Source organism: Channa argus, chromosome 7, assembly GCF_033026475.1.
Source record: "Channa argus isolate prfri chromosome 7, Channa argus male v1.0, whole genome shotgun sequence".
NCBI classification, from domain to species: Eukaryota; Metazoa; Chordata; class Actinopteri; order Anabantiformes; family Channidae; genus Channa; species Channa argus.
The window spans coordinates 26,716,357-26,734,068 of NC_090203.1; the positions used below are offsets into that span (position 1 = coordinate 26,716,357).

The 17,712-nt window shown below is 39.2% G+C and overlaps 1 protein-coding gene across 2 annotated transcripts in view; it reads left to right on the top strand.

Moving 5' to 3' along the window:
- Nucleotides 1-809: 809 nt before the first annotated feature.
- LOC137130646 (oxysterol-binding protein-related protein 10-like) overlaps nucleotides 810-17,712 on the top strand; it is a 61,346-nt gene continuing 44,443 nt past the window's right edge. The window contains exons 1-3 of one of the 2 annotated variants that reach the window (XM_067511053.1): nucleotides 810-1,223; nucleotides 9,607-9,785; nucleotides 14,641-14,720. In XM_067511053.1, the coding sequence (XP_067367154.1) occupies nucleotides 994-1,223; nucleotides 9,607-9,785; nucleotides 14,641-14,720 (489 nt within the window). In that variant the 5' untranslated portion in view covers nucleotides 810-993. The remainder of the gene's footprint in view (nucleotides 1,224-9,606; nucleotides 9,786-14,640; nucleotides 14,721-17,712) is intronic. The other variant, XM_067511052.1, reaches the window with a different exon arrangement.

Consider the following 17,712-nt stretch of genomic DNA (forward strand, 5'->3'; position numbering starts at 1 on the left):
TAGTTTCTTGACGTTCTTGACGTCTAGTTTATTGACGTAATTGCCAGCTTCCCGCTTATATAACATGGTGAATTGATGAATTACAGTACGATTTGTTTGTACTATGCATACACACACACACACACACACACACACACACACACACACACATATATATATATATATATATATATATATATATATATATATATATATATATATATATATATATATATATATATATATATATAGATAGATAGATACAAATCCCTTTAACATATTATGGGACTATGGTTTTATCACATGCTCAGATTAGGACAATTTACGACACAATAGACCACACAAAACAACAAATAAGTAGAAAAAATATAATTAAACATTAAATAGGTCAAGTGCTGACTTGATTGATCAACCATATGCTAGTTATTAGGTTATTTAGTCGATCTGGACATTTAGCTCATCAGTCTGTTTGTCTCTGAAGGCTTTTATATGTAATTCATGTCAATAGGAAAATGCTTGACATATAATTCATGAAAAATTTACAGATCACAACAGAAGTCCAAATGTGCATGTTGGGGAAGTGGGAAAAATACATAAAGTTACGCAACTATGCAACAAAATTAAACATCAAAGATGATCCAATCCGGTATTATCTCAATATGTGTTGATGGGATGAATCTAATATAATCTAATATTACTGGAATTCTGGCTGCAGTTTGCTCTGTGATGTTCTCTTTTACTGCATTATTGATTCCCTGGTTGAAGGGGGAGTATCCCGGGGCGGGGGGGTGACCAACCCGGGATTTCCTAAATAAAACACGCAATAACGTCACAGAGAGAGAGAGAGAGACGCATTCAAACAAATCGGTCCTCAGTGACAGAGCGTACTCCACTTGTTTCTTCTATCTGCCATCGGTGCATCACTTTGTCAACGAACCTGCATCAAACCTGTGTCCGTCTCTCTGTAGGCTGTTTGCCACTGAAAAACGGAAATCAAACGAGGGCAGCCGCAGCATGAACCGCTCGGCGCGTCAGGAGCGTCCCGCTTGGAGCTCCTGCAGGAGGCAGGAGCAGCGGAGCGGCCAGCCGAACAGCGTGTATGCAACGGAGCCGCGACTTGGGACCGGGACCAGGGATGGAGGCGCAGGGTCGGGCCCCTCGCACCACAAAACGGAGCGCAGCAAGCGGCACCTGGAAGGGGTCCTGAAGAAATACACGAACATGCTCCAGGGCTGGCAGAGCAGGTGGGTCACTGGACTGATCCAATGACAGTCGTAGTGTTTGTGTTTCATTGGGTCACAAAATTCTAGCTACATTATTTTCTCTCTGTGGTTCCATGCTGTGTTTTTTGTTGTTGGTGTGAGCAGTTTGTTCTGTCCCACTCTATGACCTTATGTCAATTCTTGTCACTAAAGGAAATGGAATTTGATCTTTCTCAAAGCTGAGTTTATTTTATTTCTGCTCACTGATAACCGATCAGTTAAGGACCTCATTTCGGGCCACATGTCCTTCAAAAGTTAGAAGGGAGAAGAACACATATCTGAAATCTGTGTGTCTCTGTCTAAATTTAGCGTCTTTAGTTTTTTTCTGTCAGGTAATATTTTATCAAACAAATATGGGTGAAACAGGTCTGTGCCACCAGGCCATCTCTACCCATTTCACTATGGTGTGCATTCTTCCAGTCAGTCTACAGTTCCAGCCTGGTGATGCCTCAGTGAGAGATGTGGGGGTGGGAGTCCCAGAAACAGTGAATGAGTCATCCAGGATAAGGAAAGCCCTGCACTCTTCTACTGCATCTCAATCCTCACCTCATCTCTCCTCACTCTTTTCTACTTGCTCATACACTCTCTCACTCTCACTGTCCAACTAGATCGATAGGAAAAGCATCCAAACGTGTAACGAGCTCCATGATCACACTTTTAGAATGTGTTGCCTGCACACACTCTCTCTTTTACACACACTTCTCCCTCTCACACACTGTTGTGCTTGTCTCATGCATTCAAAATAAAAGGGAGGAATAGAGGGTGAGTGTGTGCATGGACTAGTGTGCGTCGATGTTGTGTATGTGTGTCCTTTTGTGGAATGGCTTTTCAAAAACCAAGATCTGTTCTTTCATCTGACATAATGAGCTGAACCTGGAGACAGACATCGCAGTGATGTAAAAGTACCATTTTCTTATCTTAACACTGATTTCTGCTCTATTGTTGTTCTTTATCTGTCAAAGAGGATTTATTTGTCATTTGTTATGAAAAGGCAGCTAAAAGAGATTATACGTCACAGAGTTATAGCTGCATTTAGTATGGCTACTTTGTGATTCATAATATTCTTAAGTCTTATCCAGTTTAATTATTTCACACATACTGTGTGCTTCTTGTTTTCTTGTGTGAAAATTTCTGCCATATTTGTAAAATAAAAACATTTTAACAGACTTTAAAGATTGACTAACACTAATAATATATGGAAACAAAATGATGACAAATGGATGTTAAAAAACATTGCCATACACAAGAAGCTGTGATGCTCTGTGTGGTCTGACACCTTTCAATTATACCTAGTACTAAACTTTTCCCCTGTCAGGATTAATGTTGTGGCTGATACCAAAATTAGACCAGTCAACCATGGAGAACAATCGTGTACAGGAAATGCTCCAGCAGAGGTCAGAGGTCATTTGTTATGGTTCTTTTATGTCACGAGACAATTTTATATTGCTTAAGCCACCTTGACATATTTGGGAGCATGTAAGCCCATTGCAGGTGCAGTCAGTCAGTCTCATAGAAGTTTCCATCTCTTAGGAGAGAGCATGCACTGAGTAGGGGCGGCTGTAGCTCAGTTGGTAAAGTCAGTTGTCCACGGGTGAGTGGTTCGATCCCCGTGTGTTGAAGTGTCTCTGGGCAAGACACTGAACCCCTAACAGCCCATTCCCCTCCCCAGCTGTGTACTGCCGGTCCAAGCCCGGTAAAAATTGGAGAGGGTTGCGTATGTATATCAGGAAGGACATCCGGCGTAAAACGGTGCCAAATCAACATCCGGACAATGATCCGCTGTGGCGACACTGAACTCACGGGATAAGCTGAAAGGACAGCAGGAGAGAGCATGCACTGGACATAATATGCATTTAAATTTCTGTTTAAATCCGGGTGACATTTAGTGCAAATAATGAGCGATGAAACACCTGCAACATGTTTGATAGACTTCAAGAATAAATCCTGTGAATTATTGTGGGTAGTCTGACCCTCATCAAGTTGTTTAATCCCCATCTCAGACCTGTAATAATATAAACGGTGTGATCTTATACTTCAGTTTACCTGCAGTAAATGTTCTTTAAATGCTGTTTCCATGGAGGCTGCAATGCAAACTCAATTCAATTCAACTTTATTTATATAGCGCCAATTCACAACAAAGTCATCTCAGGGCACTTTACAGAATAAAGTCAAGACTATAAAGATGTATAGAGAGAACCCAACAATTTCCCCTGGAGCAAGTCATAGGCAACAGTGGAGAGAAAAACTCCGGAAGAACGGAAGAAACCTCCAGCAGAACCAGGCTCAGGGTGGACGGCCATCTGCCTTGACCGGTTGGGGTGAGTGGAAAGTGAAGAGAGAAAAGAACAGAGCAACAAAAAGCAACAACAAAACATCGGGCAGGTTGGTAGGACCAGGAGCTGCTTTCTGGAAGACACACAGCTTCAAAGCTGGGGACACCTGCAAAAAGGGACAGAGAGGGAGACAAAGACAACTACGGGAGAAAACACAGAGTTAATGTCATACAGTGGTGACAATTGCGGGTTGAGAGGAGAGGAGAGAGGGTCAAGAGGAGGAAAGGAGCTCAGTGCATCGGGGGGTGGGTCCCCCAGCAGTCTAAGCCTATAGCAGCATAACTATAATAAACTATTTGCTTTATTAAAGAGGAAGGTTTTGAGTCTAGAGTTAAAAGTAGAGAGGGTGTCTGCTTTATGAATCTGAACTGGGAGCTGGTTCCACAGGAGAGGAGCTTGATAGTTAAAGGCTCAGCCTCCCATTCCACCTGCATTGTGAGATGGAAGTTGTCTATTGGGATGATATGTTGCTATAAGAAGTTCTATATATGATGGAGCCTGACCATTCAGAGCTTTATATGTAAGAAGCAGGGTTTTAAATTCTATTCTAGATTCAATGGGAAGCCAATGGAGAGAAGCTAGTGAAGGTGAAATATGATCTCTCTTGCTAGTTCCAGTCAGCACTCTTGCTGCAGCATTTTGGATTAATTGCAGGCTCTTTAGTTACTGGGGCATCCTGAAAGTAGGGAATTACAGTAGTCCAACCTAGAGGTAACAAATGCATGGACCAGTTTTTCAGCATCACTTTGAGACAGGATGCTCCTAATTTTGGCAATTTTCAGTAGGTGGCTGTTCTAGAGATTTGTTTTATATGTGAGTTAAAGGACAAATCCTGGTAGTGATGGGCGATACCAGTGATTTCAGATTCGATCCCATACCAAGTAATACCTATTTCTGTCATCTGATCACGATGAAACACAATCACATGAGCCCTTCCAGGGAATAATTAAAAACATTAAAATGACAGCAAAATCATTGTTCAACCTATTGGCATTTTTAACATTTCAATTATTTCAAATAAAACGTATTAACATATGACAACAGCATGACACTTCCTTTATCAGGTGAACAGCTTATGTCACTTGATATCCATGACTCGCCCTCATATACATGTATGTCTTTGTCACATCATCACAAATAATTTACAAATTTATTCGGATATGACTGCAGAGAAAATATGAATAAATAAACAGAAAACATTGATATTTTAACTTGAGAATCAATATTTAAAAACTGGCCGTCAAGATCAAAATATCGATTTTTTGGTATTGATTCGCCCATCACTAAAGTCTGGTCAAAAATAACTCCAAGCTTCCTTGCAGTAGTACTGGAGGCCAGACTTATGCCATCTAGAGTAACAATATGGTAATATTAATATATATAATAATATCTTTGAGATTTTTGGGCCCAAATACTATGACTTCAGTTTTGTCTGAGTTTAGAAGTAAAAAATTGTGGGACATCCAGGCCTTTATGTCTTAGTCAGACCTTTTTGATGTAATCCTCCAGTCGTCCCACTACGCTAAACCAAGTCATATCTTTCAGACTTACACTGTGTCTACACAGAAAGCCAGTCACATTTTTGAGACGCGTGTCACACAACAGAAAAAAATTGTGGGACATCCAGGCCTTTATGTCTTGTGGGCTTGAAGCTTTATTAACTGATTATTTTCATCTGGTTCCATAGATAAATATAGCTGGGTATCATCAGCATAGCAGTGGAAATTTATGGAGTGTTATCTAATAATGTTGCCTAAAGGAGACATATATAAAGTATAAGTATTGGTCCTAACACAGAGCCTTGTGGAACTCCATAGCTAACCTTTGTGTGCATGGAGGATTCATCTTTAACATGAACAAATTGAAATCTATCAGATAGATAAGATTTAAACCAACCTAGTTCAGTTCCTTTAATCCCAATTTCATGTTCCAGTCTCTGTAATAAAATGTTATGATCAATGGTATCAAATGCAGCACTAAGATCTAACAGAACAAGTATAGAGACGAGTCCATTATCTGAGGCCATGAGAAGATCGTTGGTGACTTTTACCAGTGCTGTTTCTGTACTATGATGAACTCTAAATCCTGACTGAAAGTCTTCATACTAATTATTCCTGTACACGTGGTCACATAATTGTTTTGCAACTACTTTTTCCATTATTTTAGAAATAAAGGGGAGATTTGATATTGGTCTGTAATTGGCTAAAACACCTGGGTCAATACAGGGTTTTTTAAGTAGTGGTTTAATTACAGCTACCTTATAGGCCTGTGGTACATAGCCTGTTTCTAAGGATAGATTGATGATATCTAATATGAATGTATCTATTAAGGGTAAAGCTTCCTTGAGCAGCTTAGTTGGAATAGGGTCTAGCAGACAGGTTGTTGGTTTAGATGAGGTAATAATTGAAGTTAGCTCAGAGAGATCTATGGGTAAAAAGCAGTCTAACAGGGATTTGGGGCCTTATTGATGATTCTAGCAATGTTGTACATGAAGATCCATCTGTAAGATTTGTGGGGAGGATCTGGTGAATTCTTTCTCTAACAGCTACAATTTTATTCATAAAGAAAGTCATGAAGTCATTGCTGCTGAGAGTTAAGGGAAAACTAGGGTCAACTTTGGCTCTTAGTCAGCCTGGCTACAGTGCTGAACAGAAACTGGGGGATGTTGTTGTTTTCTTCTATTAATGATGAAAAATATGCTGTTCTGGCATCACGGAGAGCTTTTTTGTACATTTTTAAACAGTTTTTCCAGGCTAAATGAGATTCTTCTAAATTTCTGGAACATCACTTCCTTTATAACTTTCGTGTTGCCTGTTTTAAGTTGCGTGTTTCTGAACTATACCATGGAGATCACCTCTTCTGGTTTACTGCCTTCTTTTTCAGAGGGGCAACACTATCGAGTATTGTACGTAGTGAGGCTGCAGAATTGTCAACAAGATAATCTACTTGTGCAGGAGTAACATTAAGTTGGCTACTTTCCATTGTATTGACAAATGATGAAAGAATAATTTGCTTAAATTTGTTGACAGCTTTTTCACTTAAGCATCTGCTATAGTGGAATTTTTTCCTAACTGCTGTATAATCCGTTATTATAAATTCAAATGTTATTAAAAAATGGTCAGATAGAAGAGAGTTGTGAGGAAATATTGTTAAATTATCTGCTTCATTTCCATACGTAAGGACAAGGTCTAACGTGTGACTAAAACAGTGAGTGGGTTTATTTACATTTTGGGAAAAACCAATTGAATTTAATAATGAATTAAACACAGTGTTGAGACAGTTACTGTCAGCATCTACATGAATGTTAAAGTCACCCACTATAATGACTTTATCTGTACTAAGCACTAAATCAGATAGAAAATCAGAAAATTCAATCAAAAACTCTGAGTAAGGGACTGGAGGACGGTACACGATAACAAATAATAGTGGTTTTTGAGTTTTCCAGTTTGGGTGCGAAAAGGCTAAGAGTAAGGCTCTCAAATGAGTTATAGCTATGTTTAGGTCTACGAATTATTGATAAGCTACAATGGAAGGAGCTCCTGAACTCCTGCTGGGAAGGAGAACTGAGCACTAATTGTATGACTCTGCAGCAGAGGTATCCAGCTGCAAAACTTTTGATTGATAATTTTTTCTGTAATAATAAGGCTACTGAGCACAAGATGATTCACCTTCTTCTCTTTTGTAGTCTCTCATTAGAGTTTACAGCTCCCTCCATCATTATATATATTCCAGCCATCAGCAACACAAATAATACGTCATATTTTAGCCTAACAAATGGGGGAAAGCTGTGCCTACAGTAGGAGACAGGTGCTATTACTTTTCTTGTTTATGATTACATGTTTAGACATGTAATTTAAACTTTAAATGGGTCTTGGACATTTTAGCTTTTCCCCTGAAGGTCAGTATCTTAAAATCCTTTATACTTTTTAAACTTTTGCAGTTAATGTTTTATGTAGTTTTCAGTCAAATTTAAACTTTACTGATATGTATTGAACAATGTTGGAGATGCTTCAGTGCTTCATGTCACACTCACTCTGATTTCTTCCTTTCAGATTTTCTGAACTTGTCTGTTTTCTTCTCTTAAGTCAATTTATAGCCTTCAGGCTCAAGCACATAATATGGACTTTGTTCTAGTGGTCTCAGGATAAATTGTCTCTCTCTCTTTCTCTCTCGAAAAAGTCCCGAGAATTTTGTGATTGTGAGCAACAGTCGAGACAGAGCTGTCTAAAATTCTCATATTCTCAACATCATATCATAACATCAGGCCAGAAATTGTTTTTTAATCACCACAGGAACTTCATTCTATGTAATATCTTCACATTAAAGGTAACACTGTGTTCAGTGAAGCCTCCAGACAATCAGTCTTGACATTCTTTTGATATGACTTACACTTTTTGTGTTGCTGCCCATTTTGTTAGGCAAAGTTACAGGCAGTTTCAGTTTTAACAGCTTGTACTTCTCTGCCACAGGCGGATGAGAAACACCTGCAGTTCCATGATCACCCATGTGTCCTCTGTCTCTCTCATTACTAAGGCACAGTGTTTCTGTTTCTGAGTCTCTGCTCAGCTGTTTATTGGAAAACACTCAATATTTCTATATCTCTACCTCCAACTCTCCTCTATCCATCTCTCGCTCATTCATCCATTTTTGGAGCTTTATTTCTTTTTCTCTTTTTTTGCATCCTCTAAGCATCATCCTTTCTTTCCTCTTTCCTCCTGTCCTCCATCCCTTGTCTCACTTTTTTCTTCATTTCTTTATTCTGTTCCTTTCCTTTAATCTTTCCTGTCTCTTGTCTCCCAGTCTATTCTTTCCTACCCCATGTTTTACTCCTTTTCTTCCTTTTCTCTTCCTTTCTTTCTAGTTCAAACAACATTGAATTCACTGTCACAATAAAATTCCTATTCTCAAAGTAAGCCCGTTTTGACGTGGAACCTCACGAAAATGGCTACAAAGTGATATATTTTCAAAGTAAAAGCATTAGTTGGCAACAGGATATTATCAGGATGTTGGAAACTGTGCCAGAAATCCACAATAAAAGTGCAACTGAGCAACAGAATGTCAGCAGGATGTTGGGAAATGTGCCACCTTTTCAAAATAAACCACCACTGAGCCCCAGGATGTTACTAGTAAAATATGTCAGTATGTTAAAATATCTTTTTTACTGCCTACTTTCTTCTTGTTTACATTTTGACTGTTTATTCTTCTTTAAATTCTTTTCTAATTGTCTCCTTTTTTCTTTAATGTAAATATATTTTTGCTGTCTTGTCATTTTTCTTTAAGGTCAACTTTTCAACTTTCTCAACTTCTTTTGATTTCCACTTTTATTAAACTCATTCTTTCATCATGTCTTCCATCCTTCTATGCTGTTTTTTTTGTCATTTTCCATTCAATTCTTTCTTGTTTGGCTCCAGTTTAAATATTTTCTATATGTCTCCCTAATGTAGGCAGATTGGTGGGGTTTTTGGTCAGGACACTGCAACACCAGTAACTGGACCTTCTAGATAAGACAATAAGTGGGTCACTTTAAAGGGGGTGAAAACCTATGCAATCAATTGTTTTCTGTTTTCTGTTTTCACTTAATTTAGGAAATTTGTTTTCAGTTTGACGTGAAAGAGGATTTTAAATGTCTGAATGTCTGTTTGTTTTTTACTTCACTGCCTCCAAAGTTTGAAGGTGTGGATGGACAGAAAAGAATCAGATTTATGCACACATACAAATTTTGCTTCAGGGCCATGTTCCACAGTCAAAATCCAGACAATTCAAGCAAAATACAGACAATATAACAATAAAAACTACTAATCAAACAAAATAAGAGTAACAACTGCAGATAAAGAAACAAACTGAGATGCAATGTCTGAGGCAGTTTCAGCACAATTGGTTGTACGCTTGTGTGTGCATGTTTAATAATTGTCTATTAGATGATTACTGTGAGTTTTGTGGCCCCAGACACTTGCATTTCTGTCAATTTTAGCTCTCTCAATCTCATATTCCTTGTCTTAATCATTATCTTTTTCTCTCCCTTCTTTCTGCAGATATTTTGTCCTGGACCCAGAGACCAGTCAGCTCCAGTATTATTTAAATGAACTCAGTAAAGGTCAGCGACCTCCCAGAGGCTCTTTGCCACTGCTTGGAGCAATGGTTATCTCAGGTGATGAGTTTCCCTACATGTTTACTATTCAGTCAGCTACTGGGGATTGCTACAAACTCAGAGGTGAGAAAATGTGTCTTTATGTATTGTGCAATAAGAAACATATTTTTTTGTATAGAATCTAGAGTTTCTTAAATGGTTAATAAATATTAACAATTAAAAAAAAAACATGAAGACTAGGACATATCGCTTTTAGCTGCCATTATTTGAAGTCCTCTAATATATTGTTTTATAACACCTTTTATCTTCAAAGTTGCATTAATATGACACAATACTAATGGCTGCAAAGAGGGAATTTTATGAAAGAGATTTAAAAGCTTAATTTATGAAACTCCAACATCCAACAACAAAGACACTGGCTTAGTTTTGTCCACATGTCCACACAAAGGGCAGAGTGTGAGCTGCATTTTAGCAGCGCAGCAGCAGCAGCAGTTTCAATCCTGTACCGTATCTGTGTCTACACACATCTGTGTCTACATGTACAGTGTAAAATGTAGTTCACATGTGTATTTGTTGCGCATATAGAGCCCAGCACACAGTCACTGTTGTTATCCAAACCAAATAAAGACTTAAGACTTAAGGCCCCAGGTACATGGCAGCTGAGGAGACCGCTTTTTTCAAATAGATACATGTTTTTCTTAAACCCACACATCAGGACAGCTAAAAGATGTGGCTTAAATGCCTCATGTTTACAAGAGGTTTTCAGTTACTGGTCTAAGATGTATTGGAAACTTTTATTATTCACACTTTTCTCCTACTCAACTACATATTGTGTATAAAAGAAAAAGTGGTGCACTTCATTTTGCATTAGTGCTATCATTGTCACTGATGTGTTTGGGTACCACTGGATATCATTTAACTGCAAAGGTAAAGGTTGTGTTTACCTGTAAACTCCAGCTGACATTCCCAAACTCTAATAGACTGAACAGAGATGTGGTAGGATTTCTGCTGTTGTGTGTGAGTGCAAATGGGTGAATGAGAGGCAGTGTAAAGAGCTTTAGATACTGATAAGGTAGAAAAGTGTTAGGTAAGTGCAGACCATTTACTTTAGACCATATACTTTAGAGAACGTCAAGATAAAGATTTACAGTTGCTTTGGAAACAATTCAAACACCTCCCAGGCATGTGAAGGCCTGCTGCATTCTAAATATAATGAGCAATGATAAAAAAGACTAGTTTGGATTTTCAGTCTACACTTAACCCACAGTGACAAAATGAAAACATATTTTTAGAAAGTTTTGACAATCTCTGAGTGAGAGTTTCTGCTACCTGCCCTGCTCCCCCTGCAAGCCACAACACCAAGTCCCAGAGCCACTGTTCATGTGTGTGTGTGTGTGTGTGTGTGTGTTGCTCTGCCCACCCTAGAGTTATAGGTATAAGAGTAACTGTATTTCAACATGCAAGTTCATCATGCATGTACTGTAAAATGTGGTTGGGTGCTGTTTACCATGCTGCCTAAAAAGTTTCTACATCTGTAGGTGGTTGAAACCCAGTGTCACCAGTAAACATAAAAGATGTTTAAATTACATCCATGGCTTCTGAAATTACCTTAGCATCAGCTTATTGAATGTCTCTGAAATGCAAGATGTTGCTTACTACTGCAACATGTCAAGCAGCTAAAATTACCTTCTGAAGAAATGGGTATTTTGAGGGGGGTGGCAAACCAGGAACCACACTGCAGACACAAGTGGATCATTGTCTTTGCATTAAAACATTTTCATTATTAAATTTTTCACATTTGATAGTAAAATCAAATGTGATGCTTTATTCCCATCTGATTTTGGCGTTGTATCACGTAGATTTAAATACAACAGAATAAAATTCTTCAATGCATGCGTAGTGTTGTCACTCCTGTTCATCTGTAGCAGCCAGTCATCTCCCAAGTTGTGTCTGTAATGTTTACTGACCATTGTTTTTAATACTATATGTTACACCACATTGTTCTATCCTATATCCAAAATGGCAGCTGGTCAGGGATGTGAGCTCATCGGTAAACACAAATTATGACTTACTATAATCAGAAGGTCCATGCAATGACTTGGCAATTACATTGTAATTGCACTGCTATGTATACACTGCATCTATCTATGCATGTGTCACCGTGACTGTGTTTGTAGGTCTACAGGTTGTTCTTATGTGAGCACATGGTGTTGTGTGTGAGACAGAAAGATATTGTGTGTGTGTGTGTGTTTTGGTTCATGCATGTGATACCATGTGATTCTTTGTATATACACTGTTTATGATCTAAAACCCTGGACAGGTCAGAAGGGAGAGAAGCAAAAAGGGAGTTGTCTGGCAGAAAATTGTGAATTGTCCCCTTTAGCTTTGGAATGATTCACTACCCGAAGTGAAGGATTTTAGGTATCCTGGGGTCTTGTGAGGGTAAAATGGATTGTGAGGTTGACAGATGGATTGTTGTAGTATCAGCACTAAACTGGTTGTTGTGGTGAAGAGGGAGCTATGCCACAAGGCAAGGCTCTCATTTTACCAATCTATGTTTCAACCTTTGCCAAGGTTCCTTCCTTTGGAGGTCTTCCAGGGACACCCAGTTGTTATGAGACTGCATGGTAGACCCAGAACACATTGGAGAGATTATATATCTCAGCTGGCCTGGGAACACCTCCAAATCCCGCCAGAGGAGCAGGAATTTATTGAGTAGTAGGACATCTGGAAAGCCACACAAAACCTTCTGCCACTGTGACCCGACTCTGGATAAGCAGAAGATAATGAATGGACAACAACAGAATCGTTTCTTAAAAGTACAATTCAATGGTAACTTAAATCTAAATCCCTAAGTCTTTTTAACATGTAGCTAATTTTTAATTTCATATTTTAAGTGAATTTGTATAAAACTGCTGGATTGGTTTTGTTATCTTTCCAGTGGTTGGTTGTCTTCACATCTGTTTGTTTAGACTAATCATTGCCGAGCTGAAATGAACTTGATAGTAAGGTATTACTTGGTCTACATAAAAATTGATATCTAAATAAAATCATAGAATTCTCACAGAAACAATATTTACACTACTATCTGTACCAGTTTTAAGAGTGGGCATAGTAGCCACAGAATAGTTACAGTTTGTAACCAGAGGTGCACAGAAACCGGGATGAACTGGTGGCAGAGCTGGGAAGTTGATCAAGAAGACAGGCTCCCAGAAAACAGTAGCATAGAGCTGTTCAGCACAAAATATGCTGAATAAAATTCCTGTGTGAATTGTTTCTCACCTGTCCACTTCACTCCCTGTCCCCAGTCACTCTCTTGGTGACTGGGATGGCTTTGAGTTTGAGTAGATTTGATTTTGAGTTTTAGATCATTGTCTTTAATTGTGTATTCTCACAGAATAAAAAGTATGTTGTGTAGTGTAGGGACCACCAGAGGCCATTCGCTGGTACAGTGGACAAAAGGAATTGTAGACACGGATGACAAAGTTCAGGTGGAAGCTGTTGTGCTCTGTATTGGGCAGCTACCGGTACAGAGCTCTGAACAGGGGTGAGACATGTATTGCGTGGTAGGACATTGCTGTAGTCAGGAAGAGATATGAACAATGCCTGAACTGAAAGTTGGGTTGCATATTGTATTTGTTGATTCTGTTCTGAAAGGTCACGACAGTAAGGCCACAACCTCTGTCTTGGAGAGAATGAGTTGAAGATGTCTTTTTCTTATCCAAGCAGAGTTGTCAGAGCAACAGCCAGAAATGTATAATGAGAATGTGGAGTCATCCAGTGGGAGAGGACAGTGAGAACTCTACACTATTGGCATAGCTAAGATAGGATATGGAGAAGCCATAGCATTGATGCCCAATTCATAGTGCAGACAGGAGGGTCCTGTGGTTTACTGTGTACTGTAGAAGGCTACAGATAGATGCAGTAGGTGGCACAGAATAGGGAAAAGTTACAGCAACTAAGACCTTATGTCACGTACTTACAGGCAATTACATATTTTAACCCGATAATTTATTAAGACATCTTAAAAAATTCCAAACCATGCCTTTGGAAATAAATTTAAAAACTTTAAGATGACCCTCCATGGGTCTTCAAAAGCTTCAGTTCAAAGACAAAGGTACTTTCTATTTAGGTGGCTCATGTAAACTGTGCTCTCATCCCCATACATATTTGATTTTGACGCCAGACAAAAATCTGGCCCCTCATTTCTCTTCTGGACGTTACCTGCCGAAGAAAAGTCAACCAAGCTATTCTATGTAAAATCAAACATTCAGCCTCCCCATGAAGACGGAATGGAATAATGCTCATTTCATAAAAACAATTTGTAAAGATTAATCTGTGAGATTGACAGTTGAATCTAGCTCCTCAGACCAAATCGCACTACTTTTCCTTTTGTGGAGTTTGCATGTTGTCCCCGTGCTCTCGCAGTCCAAAGACATGTGTGTTAGGTTAAATAACCTGTAGATGTGAATGTGAGTGTGAATGCTTGTCATTGTATGTTGTATGGTTGTCTCTCTGATTTGGCCTTGGGAGAGACTTGTTGACCTCTCCAGTGTGTTAGTGGGACAGACGTAGGGTAAAAAAAACAGTCAATAGTCTCCTCAGCATAAAAAGGTGGGTGGCAATTAATAAAATAGTGGAAAAACATCACATGCATCCATAGAGGACACAGAGTCACTGAAAGGTTTTATACTGTAAATATGAAAATGTGAATCATAACCTACAGCCTTTACTGTCACATTGGACACTGAAGTGGCAGATTTTGGACTGATGTGCTTTGTTTTACCACACACATGGTAACACAACACAATACTGAGATACTTTAGGGAGTTTTTTCATCTAATTTGTCACCTGACCTGTGTTTAACCAGTTGAACTACTCTGAAAGGTTCCACTACCTGAGATTTACTGTATCTATACAGACAGTTTTCTGACAGCAGAAAACACTTAACATTGACACTTTGTTCTGTTCCTGTTAGCTTTGGACGCCCAGGAGCAAGAGTTATGGATGACTCAGCTACAGCTGTGTTCCCGGCGCCACTCTGACAGCAGCACCAAGGTGCACACACAAACACACATGCACACACACACAGACACACACAAAGAGAGATGCTCCCCTTATCACTGTTTAAATTTGACATGTTGATCAGCTTCTCTGCCTCCTTATTTGATTCTAGTCCAAATGTGAAGAGAAATGCTTGGCCAGGCAGACGTGTGTGATTTCTGGATATAGTGGAACCAGATTTTGTTTCCATTCATGATACATATGTTCCAGTCCAGCTGCTTATTATTTCAAGGTTTATCTCATTTAGCCCTACAGTTTTTTACTCTATTAAAAAAGCTGAACCAAAACCCGGTTGGATCACTGATGGTTTCCTCTCCCCTGCCCAGGTACATTAAATACAATGCTCGCTTTGGGCTGTAGTGCTTTCAGTGACATTAAAAGATTAATGTTTCTTCCAAATTAACCAGCTGTAGAAGAACATACTACAGTAGCCATGTGCTCTGATGCTTGAACATGAAATTCTCTAAGGACTTGAGGAGGTGCAGAGCAGGGGTGTCGCCAAAAACAGATTTAAGCCTTTTCCTTCAAATATGATCATGTGAGGTCACCGTGCAACAAAGTGGATAAACGTTCTGCTTTAGTTAGCAGCCATTGAGAGAGAGTTGAACGAAGACCTGGCTGAATGGGAATATACAGTAACAGAGAGCTCAATTACACTGCTGGCTTCTCCCTGCTACGGATATACCGGAAAAGAGGAGGGGGTCTTGCTGTCTTAGTCCAGTGTGTCTTCAGTGTGCTTTCAGTCAGCTGTCGGTGGATTTAATGCAGCTTGAAATGGATACTCCTGTCCAAACGGTTGATTCTGTTGTATTCAATTACCTTTGGGCTGTGCTTCATGTACTGATCTGACCTGTCTTTCAAATTTGATAAAATAAAAAACTCAGTACCCCACTGCCAATTCCAAAGCTGGCAAATCTGCTGATAGGTACCATGAGGTACAGTTGTAAGCTCCGTAAGTAGAAACTAAGTGTTGTTACTCTCTTGTATGTACTCAAACTGCGTTTATATGGCCTACAGACCATAGGGTCAGAGGTTTGTGCTCTGGGCAAGACACTGAAACGTGCCGTGCTGGTCCCAAAAAACTGTGTTTTTACGAGCACAAAGAACAGTATTCGTGTTAACTCCAGGTCCCTAAGTACAACAGCAGAAAACAAGCTCATGATAATTAGTCAGACCTTTTTGATGTAATCCTCCAGTCGTCCCACTACGCTAAACCAAGTCATATCTTTCAGACTTACACTGTGTCTACACAGAAAGCCAGTCACATTTTTGAGACGCGTGTCATACAACAGAAAAAATTGTGGGACATCCAGGGCTTTATGTCTTGTGGGCTTGAAGCTTTATTAACTGATTGTTTTCATCTGGATCCATAGATAAATATAGGTGGGTATCATCAGCATAGCAATGGAAATTTATGGAGTGTTTTCTAATTATGTTGCCTAAAGGAGACATATATAAAGTAAAAAGTATTGGTCCTAACACAGAGTCTTGTGGAACTCCATAGCTAACCTTTGTGTGCATGGAGGATTCATCATTAACATGAACAAATTGAAATCTATCCGATAGATAAGATTTAAACCAACCTAGTTCAGTTCCTTTAATCCCAATTTCACGTTCCAGTCTCTGTAATAAAATGTTATGATCAATGTTATCAAATGCAGCACTAAGATCTAACAGAACAAGTATAGAGAGGAGTCCAGTATCTGAGGCCATGAGAAGATCGTTGGTGACTTTTACCAGTGCTGTTTCTGTACTATGATGAACTCTAAATCCTGACTGAAAGTCTTCATACAAATTATTCCTGTACACGTGGTCACATAATTGTTTTGCGACTACTTTTTCAAGGATTATAGAAATAAAGGGGAGATTAGATATTGGTCTGTAATTGGCTAAAACACCTGGGGCAAGACAGGGTTTTTTAAGTAGTGGTTTAATTACAGCTACCTTATAGGCCTGTGGTACATAACCTGTTTCTAAGGATAGATTGATGATATCTAATATGAACGTATCTATTAAGAAAGTCATGAAGTCATTGCTGCTCAGAGTTAAGGGAATATTAGGCTCAACAGAACTATGGCTCTTAGTCAGCCTGGCTACAGTGCTGAACAGAAACAGGGGGTTGTTCTTGTTTTCTTCTATTAATGAAGAATAATATGCTGTTCTGGCATTACGGACAACTCTAGATAATCTCACCAACACTGGGGGTGATCTTACTCTTTGTGATGTTGGAATAACCCTGGAAGCGTCAACAGACTTTGTCACTGGATTTTTACACTGGCGAATTTACTTTGTAGAAGCTTCAGAGGGAGAGTGTTCAGACAAAGATAAAACAGCTGCACTCCTGCTGAAAACCTGCGTAGGCCTAAGTTTTTTTAATCAAACAGCATCAGCAAGAAGGATCGGACCCATAAGCAGAATTAATATTGGCATTAGTTTAAAAAAATCTAAGCTTTTCACCCTGTTTGTTGCAGAACTAACCTATATCCCAAACCGTACAGTAACGCGATCATCAGGATGAAGAAGCAGGAGTTTCAACAGCTCAGGGGGAGGACGGCATGACTAATATTACACCTACTTCATCATTGCTGAAGGTTTTCACAGTGGCCCACATATGAAGCTAAGTTCAGGAATTGAGTTGTCAGCCTAACCACTGACTTTCAATGCTCATTTCGATTCCGGAGCAGTTCATCAGCCTGTCTGCTGCTCCAGTGAAAAGTAATTCAGTGAAGTATATTTTACCTGAGGGGCCATGACATTTTCATCTGCTGTTAATTCACTCGAAGTCATAATTCAGTTACACACATGGTTACCTTTTGCTTCAGTATGTGGTTCACAGGGTTTTTCCCTCTCTGATTGGTTAGAAGGGTGAAAGCTCGACAACATTCAGAAGAGCATATTTCTGCACTGCTGTCAGACTTGTTCTTTGCTCATATGCCACACCAGGCATTGACAGCTCCTCTCTGCATTAAAATAGTTGAGAAGATGT